Here is a 10,786-nt window from a genome sequence, read left to right on the forward strand (position 1 = left end):
GGGACCAGGACGACTGATCCGTGTAAAGGAAAGAATGAATGGGGCCATGTATCGTGAGATTTTGAGTGAAAACCTCCTTCCATCAGCAAGGGCATTGAAGATGAAACGTGGCTGGGTCTTTCAGCATGACAATGATCCCAAACACACCGCCCAGGCAACAAAGGAGTGGCTTCGTAAGAAGCATTTCAAGGTCCTGGAGTGGCCTAGCCAGTCTCTAGATCTCAACCCCATAGAAAATCTTTGGAGGGAGTTGAAAGTCTGTGTTGCCCAGCGACAGCCCCAAAACATCACTGCTCTAGAGGAGATCTGCATGGAGGAATGGGCCAAAATACCAGCAACAGTGTGTGAAAACCTTGTGAAGACTTACAGAAAACGTTTGACCTGTGTCATTGCCAACAAAGGGTATATAACAAAGTATTGAGAAACTTTTGTTATTGACCAAATACTTATTTTCCACCATAATTTGCAAATAAATTCATTACAAATCCTACAATGTGATTTTCTGGATTTTTTTCTTCTCATTTTGTCTGTCATAGTTGACGTGTACCTATGATGAAAATTACAGGCCTCTCTCATCTTTTTAAGTGGGAGAACTTGCACAATTGGTGGCTGACTAAATACTTTTTTCCCCACAGTAAGGCCATAAGCAAACAGGAAAACGCTCATCCAGAGGTGGCGCTCCTAGTGGCCAGGGACTTTAATGCAGGTAAACTTGAATTTGATTTAATTAATGCGGCCTCATGTCCTGCGTCCACATGTAATCCATTGAGAATTAGGTGGTGGACGGTTGTAGGGGGTGTGGGGGGGGGGGACAAAAAGACATCCACTGTGAAACTCTTCCAGAGGCCTGTAAAGAGAGTCTCCATCAAATCCCATAATTTCTTGTTTAATACCAGCATGTTAAATGTGCAACCAGAGGAAAAAAAACTCTAGACCACCTTTACTCCCACACAGAGATGTGTACCAAAGCTCTCCCTCGCCATCCATTTGACAAATCTGACCATAATTATATCCTCCTGATTCCTGCTTACAAGCTAAATCTAAAGCAGGAAGCACCAGTGACTCGGTCAATAAAGAAGTTGTCAGATGACGCAGATGCTAAGCTACAGGACTGTTTTGCTAGCATAGACTGGAATATGTTCCGGGATTCTTCCGATGGCATTGAGGAGGACACCACATCAGTCACTGGCTTCATCAATAAATGTATCGATGACGTCGTCCCCACAGTGACCGTACGTACATACCCCAACCAGAAGCCATGGATTACAGGCAACATCCGCACTGAGCTAAAGGGTAGAGCTGCCGCTTTCAAGGAGCGGGACTCTAACCCGGACGCTTATAAGACATCCCGCTATGACCTCTGACGAACCATCAAACAGGCAAAGCGTCAATACAGGACTAAGATTGAATCGTACTACACCGACTCCGACGCTCGGATGTGGCAGGGTTTGCAAACTATTACAGATTACAAAGGCAAGCACAGCCACGAGCTGCCCAGTGACACGAGCCTACCAGACAAGCTAAATTACTTCTATGCTCGCTTCGAGGCAAGCAACACTGAAGCATGCATGAGCGCATCAGCTGTTCCGGACGACTGTGTGGTAACGCTCTCCGTAGCTGCTGTGAGTAAGACCTTTAAACAGGTCAACATTCACAAGGCCGCAGGGCCAGACGGATTACCAGGACGTGTGCTCCGAGCATGCCCTGACAAACTTGCAAGTGTATTCACTGACATTTTCAACCTGTCCCTGACTGAGTCTGTAACACCAACATGTTTCAAGCAGACTACCATAGTCCCTGTGCCCAAGAACACAAAGGTAACCTGCCTAAATGACTACAGACCCGTAGCACTGACGTCTGTAGCCATGAAGTGCTTTGAAAGGCTGGTCATGGCTCATATCAACGCCATTATCCCAGAAACCCTAGACCCACTCTAATTTGCATACCGCCCCAACAGATCCACAGATGATGCAATCTCTATTACACTCCAGACTGCCCTTTCCCACCTGGACAAAAGGTCCATAGTGCCCTCATAGCTCATCACTAAGCTAAGGACTCTGGGACTAAACACCTCCCTCTGCAACTGGATCCTGGACTTCCTGACGGGCCACCCCCAGGTGCTAAGGGTAGGTAACAATACATCTGCCACGCTGATCCTCAACACGGGGGCCCCTCAGGGGTGTGTGCTCAGTACCCTCATGTACTCCCTGTTCACCCATGACTGCATGGCCAGGCACGACTCCAACACCATCATTAAGTTTGCCGACGACACAACATTGGTAGGCCTGATTACCAACAACGATGAGGCGGCAGGTCGCCTCATGAAAAACTATGTTATTGATCATAGTGATTCAGGAGTAACATTAAAATAGGGTTATATGCCCCGCCAAGATTAGAAAACTATACAAAAAGCCTTAAAAAAGCTGAAATAAGTCAATCTAATCAATGATTAGAGAATTGTCAGATTAACTGATAACTGGCACAGACATTGTGGCGTAGCAGGAAGATTGGAATGCCGTGAACCAAGAGGTTTTAAATTCAAAATTCAAATCCCAGTGGAGGACATGTTGAATAATAATTTCTGTATAAATGAACATGCACAATGTAATCATGTACCTATGTCAAAGTGTGTCAAATATGTAAGTTGAAAACACTGTATGTTATAAGCATTGTCTGTGTGAGTTTCCCTAACCTTGTCAACAAACAAAGAGCAGGCGGCAGGTAGCTTAGTGGTTAAGAGCGTTGTGCCAGTAACCGAAAGGTCACTGGTTCTAATCCCCGAGCCGACTAGGTGAAAAATCTGTCGATGTGCCCTTGAGCAAGGCACTTAACCCTAATTGCTCCTGTAAGTCGCTTGGCGGTTCCAAACTTCTTCCATTTAAGAATGATGGAGGCCACTGTGTTCTTGGGGACCTTCAATGCTGCAGAAATGTTTTGGTACACTTCCCCAGATTGGTGCCTCGACACAATCCTGTCTTGGAGCTCTACGGTCAATTCCTTTGACCTCATGGCTTGGTTTTTGCTCTGACATGCACTGTCAACTGTGGGACCTTATATAGACAGGTGTGTGCCTTTCCAAATCATGTCCAATCAATAGAATTTACCACAGGTGGACTCCAATCAAGTTTTAGAATCATCTCAAGGATGATCAATGGAAACAGGATGCACTTGAGCTCAATTTTGAGTATCATAGCAAAGGATCTGAATACTTATGTATATAAGATGTTTTTTATTTTTTATACATTTGCAGAAATGTCAAAAAAAACTTTTCGCTTAGTCATTATGGGGTATTGTGTGTAGATTGATGAGGAGTTTGCCAGCTTGTATTCCTAAAACCCGGAAATAAGTTACCTCTGGTTCGTTCAGCCATCCCTATGTGAAAAACGAATGGGGAAAGAATAGTTTTGATATAAACGCCTAAAATAAGGTCTGAGGTTAACACAGGCATAGGAGATCTTATAGGTTTTGTGCTATGAGATAATAGCAGTCAGTTAACATGACCTTTATGAACGATGAAGCCTTTGTGAATTGTGTTTTTTATTATTACATAAATTCTTCAAAATTCACAAAAAGTGATGTTAGCTGATCAAGATTATCTCATAGAACAAAACGTAGAATATCTCCTAAGCCTACAAAAACACCATTCATTTTCTTCATAGGCTTTGTCCAACGAACCATGGCGGAGTTAGTGCCTACAAAAAGACACCCTTACTATTTCTCTCTATTACTGACTGACCCACTCAACCTAACGTTAAATACTATTTTTAGTACTGTTACATCATCCTGATAAATAGTTTACAAACTACCCACAACTCTTCCCATTGTTTATCACCAGACTACATAAACGAAAAGGCAACAAAGCACAAAGTCAGAAAAAAGTCATTGTTGAACGTTTTATTTGTCTCAATAAAATAGTACAAGCTCAAAATTCCACACAAAGCAAAGCATGCCCACTTTTTTTTTTTTTTACTAACAGAACAGTGACTGCAATTAATATTCTACTGACATCTTTAAGAACCATGATCATAGGGGGTTGTCACACTGTGAAGACCAATTTCCTATGTGAAGTAATGAGGTTTCTTTACGTTGATGCCATACTCAGAAAGGGCAGGGGAGAGGTCCTCCATGGTCAATGTGTACTTCTTGTCATGCTTTGGGAGGGAAGAGGTGGGAGGACGGAGTGAGAAACCAATCAAAAAGATCCAAACAGCATTTATACTTGTGCATGAATAATTCTGTGCATCTTACATTAACAACAGTTCATGTGTTCATTCACTGAGGTGTATAGCCTATGTTATGTTTCAGTAGCGTCAGAAAAGCACCACCCTCAGCGTGGTCGGAAACAACCGGATGCATTCGGTTTTCATGGGAAATTGAAAAATAGCCTGTGACAAGACGTCCGCTTTTGGACGTTAACAAGGTAACACTCCATCTTGACTCCTTCACATTTACTGAATTGGTTGAACAGGGCAGAAGAGAACCTCCCGACACGTTTTTTTCTCTTGTCCGGACCAGAAAGAAAGAAACGCTGCTCAGGTGTTTATTTTACGCCTGCTACGTTATATTAGAAATGCACTAACCTTTGTCTTGTTCCTGGAGCTCCCCGAGGCAGTTCCCTTCATCTTACAGTGCTGCAGGGCATCGTTAGCGATGTCTGAGATGAACTTCTGAGCCGCGAGGGAGACCAGACGGATTCTGAAAATGGTGGGCATAAATAATGTTTACGTTTGGCGCTCACATGAGTTGATATTGAATTGAACTGGTGTAAAAGCTGAAATAGATGGAGAGGACTCTTGGCAGTTAAGGAGGTAAAGAGGAGGCATGCTTACATTCGCGGATCAGACGCCTCAAAGCCGGCCCGGTTGAGATAGTAGCCTGTCACTGCATCAGGTATCTGGCAAAAACATGGTAGAGGTTGGACTGGTCATTGCAATGTGTTTTGGTATTATTCTTTTTTGTACACTTGCATCGCCACAATTGACATCAGAGGACATTTACATGCTAAGTGAATCAGAGACGTCTGATAACTACATAACCCAAATATGCATTATGTATAAGAATCAATCGACTGTCGACATCAGCCTAGGTATGTGAAAAATGTCATGTACATTTATATTTTGTTGAATTAACGTTCCTCCAATTAAGGGGGGTTGACTCACTGTAGGAGTGTAGTCCTCCAATTGCATGAGAAAGTCAGCCAGTGGTGTGGTTGTGATTACAGGCTTCACATCGCCGTTGGCAATGCCACTAGGCACATAGACGCCGTTGGACACGGATGTGTCAGATGGTGTGGCCATGGCAGCTGAGGTTGGGGCTGAAACAAAAAAATGAGAAATACATGGTTTAATATCTTCCTAAATGTAGCTGAGATGTTGATAGCCTAGGTCCAGCAGTGGTCTAAGCCGTTGTTTCACAAAGCAGCAAGCAATGAATGGTGTTAGATCTAAGATGGTTCTCAAGTTCTGCACAGTGCTATATGGTGTGGGCTACTGTACTTGAAGAATTTCGACAAAAGTTCTGACCTAGCTACAGTAGATAGCAGACCATTCATTACTGTAACCGTGTCTAATTTAATTTAAATTTATTTTGGTTAGGATAAGCTTTATGAGCTGGCTTTAGAATCTAAAGCCAGCTCATAAAGCTTATCATTACCTCATAACTCGTCTGAATACTTACAATTACCTATGGCAACCGAGGCGATGCTGCTGACGTTAGTTGATGCAATGTTGTTAGTGAGGCAATTACTGGATGTCGAGGAATTTGAAAAGACCCCTGTTATGACTGGCTGTGGAGTATCAACGTTCATGTTTGTTGCTGGCTGTACCGCAGTTCGCTTGATAAAATAGCCAAAATAACAAAATTAAGGGTTAAGTTAGCTAGCTAAAGTGAAAGGGTTCAATTGAGTGCCAAAAACACCCTTGTAGGATAGTGTATGGGCAAATAGTGAAAAGTAATATCATTCATCCACTATAACCGTGTTAGCCTACGAAACTGTTTTTCTTCATTTCTTTAGCGTTCCGTGTGCGTCGATTTCAAAGTCCGGCGTAAACATGTCTTGTCCTGCTAATAGTTCTCCCCCAGAAGAACGTGTGCAGATTTTCATCCACCATGGCGAATCGATTGGACAGACTGAAGAAGACACCACCACATTTGTGAGGTGGTCAAGGTAGGTAGTCTATCAGTTTATCTACTGCTTATATTGTATGCAAACGTTTCTAGAATAAATATATAGATTAAGATCTTTCAGATTTTCGCGTTTTATGGACACGGTCAAAGATAAACTATCGCTGGCATGTGGCCCGAAGGCCGGTAGGTGGCGATATTGAGTCGTAAGATGAAACGACCTAACAGAGCTCGCCAGTTTCTAGTCCTTTAAAATGATTTACCTCTCAAATCACATTTTATTTGTCACACGCGCCGAATACAACAGGTGTAGACTTTACCGTTAAATGCTTACTTACGAGTAAGAAAATTAGTAAGAAAATAAATAAAATAAAGGAAATACTAAACTCTTGAGAAGTTTGTCTCCAGGTTTCCTCAGTGGGTCGTGGCAAATAGGTCGCCAGCGTCCTCCTCTCTATGGCCTCACAGGTCTCCATAATGCACTGCGACACTGTCTGGAATCCAAGACGATAGGTAAAGGCCAGGCTGCAAATAGAGTCTCCAGATGCCAAGTACCTGTAATGACAAAATAAATGTATTGTTATTGGTTAGCAATCATGTCTATTTTACTCTTCAAAGATATTGAACTGCAGTACACTGTAGTTACTCTGCAATTACTGCGTCCAAAATACCACAGTCGACTGCAGTTTCAAAACTGCAATAATTTTTTGTAAGGGCCAACCCAGCGGTTCTGGGGAACCAATCAGAAAGAATGGAAATAAATGAAAATATTATAAATCTTGATACCTTACGTCCAGCCAAGAAGGTAAGTTATAATATACCTTTGAATTGATTGCACTGAATTCCGAACCTCAAGATCTGCAGTATTGCTGGCCTTATTTCCTACATACTAAGTAACTACTTGATTGATTCATGTCAACTGGTGTCCCATTTCTGAGTTAGTGATTATATAGGTCTATAGATTATGAATCAATCCCTTATTACAGAGGAATAATGACATTTTGATTAATTGAGCCTGAGCTGAGGTTTCTAAAGTTTACTTAAACACATTTGACTTTTTATTTATATGTTGACCTATTTTCAGCTCGAGGCAATCTCAGTCTTGCAAATGCTGATTTGCCTCAGCCACAACTTGTGGGGCCTGATGACACTGAGGACGACGTGGGGTCCCCAAGCCATGACCCTGTGCTACAGATGCCTGAACAACAGTCAAGACCAACCACTACAGACACGGCTCAAGACTGGCAGCCAAGAAAAAGAATACAGAAGGTCAACCATCAAGATGTGGATGAAGAACTGCTTGCGTTTGTCAGGAAGCCAATCCCTTCTGCTGCTACCTCGGAGGAGGTATTTGTGCACAGCCTTGTGCCAGAGCTGAAGAAAATAGGATGAAACAAGGGACGTCTGAAAGTGCAACTACTATCATTGATTGTAAACTGGGATGACCAGCAGGCAACACCTCTGCCACCACCTCCACCATGGCTCTTCAGTGCTCTGCATGGAAAAGGTGGACTGCAGCCTATGATGTACAGCCAGCCCAGGCATCTAAACTCTTACTCACCAGGACCTAGGTCTTTAACACATAACTGGGATGACCAGCAGGTAATACCATTGCCACCACCACGGCCCACAAGTATTCCACACGGAAGAGGTGGACTGCTGCTGCCAATCATGTACAATGAGCCCAGGGATCTATACTCACCACAACCTAGGTATCCAACACATAACTGGGATGACGGCTTCAGTACATTCTCTCAAAAGCAAGCAAGCAAGTTTATTTATATACCACAATTCATACATCAAAGCAATTCAATGTGCTTTACAAAGATGTTTATCAAAAATAATGAAAACATCATAATAAAAAAAAAAATATATATATAAAGATAAAAAATATATATATATAAATGGGATAAAAACATAGGAAGCTATAAGGCTAAACAGTGTGGTTAAGTTTAAGTGCTCAGTCGTAGGCATGTGAAAATATAAGTGTTTTTAACCTGGATTTAAAAATTGATACGTTTGGGGCACATCTAAAAAAAAAAAAGAGCTGGGACAGAGACTCACAGTCACATCGATAATACCCTCCTAAAAGGCAGATCCCAGTCCCACGTATACAGGACTGTTTTAGAGGAATGTTTTAGTTAGAAATAAAAATAAATTACTATTTTAGAAAAAGCCCATAAAAAATCTTTACAAAGTGAAGAAGAAAATAAAATGTCTGAACTTAAGCAAGAATATAATATTTAACTTTTGAAGACAGCCAACAACTACAGATTCAACAAAAATAAAGCATACTATTTAATGTCAAATAAACCTGGTAAACAGCTTGCAGCCCTCACAAAATGAATAGACTTTCCCGAAGCAGATCCTTTGTTTGCTCTCCCCAGGGCAATTGAACTGATTCCAGCGGCTGACCCAAAACATCGCCGGCGGAGGAGAGGAACTCGGAGCGGCCTGCTGGTTCGACTTAGGAGGCGCGCACACCACCCACCGCTTCCAAGTATACTACTCGCTAATGTTCAATCTCTGGTTAACAAGCTCGACGAGCTCCGGGCAATGATTTCATTCCAGAGAGACATCAAGGCCTGTAACATACTTTGTTTAACGGAAACATGGCTCTCTGGGGATATTCTGTCGAAATCGGTCCAGCCAGATGGGTTCTCAGTTCATCGCGCAGACAGGAATAAATATCTCTCCGGGAAGCAGAAGGGCGGAGGTGTGTATTTCATGATTAACGACTCATGGTGTAATTGTAGTAACATACAGGAACTCGAGTTCTTCTGTTCACCCGACCTAGAATACCTCACAATCAAATGCCGACCGTATTATCTCCCAAGATAATTTTCTTTGGTTATAGTCACGGCCGGGTATATCCCCCCCTCAAGCCTATACCACGACGGCCCTCAAAGAGCTTCACTGGACTTTATGCAAACTGGAAACCACATATCCTGAGGCTGCATTTATTGTAGCCGGGGATTTTAACAAAGCAAATATGAGGACTAGGCTGCCGAAGTTCTATCAACATATCGACTGTTGTACCCGCGCTGCTAAAATCCTCGACCATTGCTATTCGAACTTCCGGGATGGTTATAAGGCCCTCCCCCGCCCTCCTTTCGGCAAATCTGATCACGACTCTATTTTGCTCCTCCCTTCCTATAGGCAGAAACTCAAACATGAAGTACCCGTGCTAAGGACTATTCAACGCTGGTCTGACCAATCGGAATCCATGCTTCAAGATTGTTTTGATCATGCGGACTGGGATATGTTTCGGGTCGCCTCCGAGAATAACATCGACGAATACACGGATACGGTGACTGAGTTTATCAGGAAGTGTATAGGTGATGTTGTGCCAACTGTAACTATTAAAACCTACCCTAACCAGAAACCGTGGATAGATGGCAGCATTCGCGCAAAACTGAAAGCGCGAACCACCGCATTTAACCATGGCAAGGTGACTGGGAAATGGCAGAATACAAACAGTGTAGCTACTCACTCCGCAAGGCAATTAAACTGGCAAAACATCAGTATAGAGACAAAGTGGAGTCGCAATTCAACGGCTAAGACACGAGACATATAGTGAGGGAAAAAAGTATTTGATCCCCTGCTGATTTTGTACGTTTGCCCACTGACAAAGAAATTATCAGTCTATAATTTTAATGCTAGGTTTATTTGAACAGTGAGAGACAGAATAACAACAACATAATCCAGAAAAACGCATGTCAAAAATGTTATAAATTCATTTGCATTTTAATGAGGGAAATAAGTATTTGACCCCCTCTCAATCAGAAAGATTTCTGTCTCCCAGGTGTCTTTTATACAGGTAACGAGCTGAGATTAGGAGCACACTCTTAAAGGGAGTGCTCCTAATCCCAGTTTGTTACCTGTATAAAAGACACCTGTCCACAGAAGCAATCAATCAATCAGATTCCAAACTCTCCACTATGGCCAAGACCAAAGAGCTCTCCAAGGATGTCAGGGACAAGATTGTACACCTATACAAGGCTGGAATGGACTACAAGACCATCGCCAAGCAGCTTGGTGAGAAGGTGACAACAGTTGGTGCGATTATTTGCAAATGGAAGAAACACAAAATAACTGTCAATCTCCCTCGGCCTGGGGCTCCATGCAAGATCTCACCTCGTGGAGTTGCAATGATCATGAGAACGGTGAGGAATCAGCCCAGAACTACACGGGAGGATCTTGTCAATGATCTCAAGGCAGCTGGGACCATAGTCACCAAGAAAACAATTGGTAACACACTACGCCGTGAAGGACTGAAATCCTGCAGCGCCCGCAAGGTCCCCCTGCTCAAGAAAGCACATATACAGGGCCGTCTGAAGTTTGCCAATGAACATCTGAATGATTCAGAGGAGAACTGGGTGAAAGTGTTGTGGTCAGATGAGACCAAAATCGAGCTCTTTGGCATCAACTCAACTCGCGTGTTTGGAGGAGGAGGAATGCTGCCTATGACCCCAAGAACACCATCCCCACCGTCAAACATGGAGGTGGAAACATTATGCTTTGGGGGTATTTTTCTGCTAAGGGGACAGGATAACTTCACCGCATCAAAGGGACTATGGACGGGGCCATGTACCGTCAAATCTTGGGTGAGAACCTCCTTCCCTCAGCCAGGGCATTGAAAATGGGTCGTGGATGGGTATTC

At 43.0% G+C, this 10,786-nt stretch overlaps 1 protein-coding gene across 2 annotated transcripts; it reads right to left on the bottom strand.

The window, feature by feature from the left end:
- Window positions 1-3,879: 3,879 nt before the first annotated feature.
- On the bottom strand, window positions 3,880-6,028 carry LOC311150050 (transcription initiation factor TFIID subunit 10-like). 2 transcript variants are annotated; one of them, XM_084187295.1, is made up of 5 exons: window positions 5,677-6,028; window positions 5,160-5,314; window positions 4,830-4,894; window positions 4,581-4,695; window positions 3,880-4,151 (listed from the first exon to the last, which is right to left on the bottom strand). In XM_084187295.1, exons 1-5 carry the CDS (start codon window positions 5,804-5,806, stop codon window positions 4,059-4,061), a joined length of 558 nt encoding a protein of 185 aa, XP_084043421.1. In that variant the 5' UTR covers window positions 5,807-6,028; the 3' UTR covers window positions 3,880-4,058. The 2 variants fall into 2 exon arrangements, with proteins under 2 accessions (XP_084043421.1, XP_084043422.1); XM_084187296.1 differs by having other exon boundaries at window positions 5,683-6,025.
- Between the last annotated feature and the right edge of the window lie 4,758 nt (window positions 6,029-10,786).

Source organism: Coregonus lavaretus (assembly GCF_964263955.1).
Source record: "Coregonus lavaretus genome assembly, chromosome: 22".
NCBI lineage: Eukaryota > Metazoa > Chordata > Actinopteri > Salmoniformes > Salmonidae > Coregonus > Coregonus lavaretus.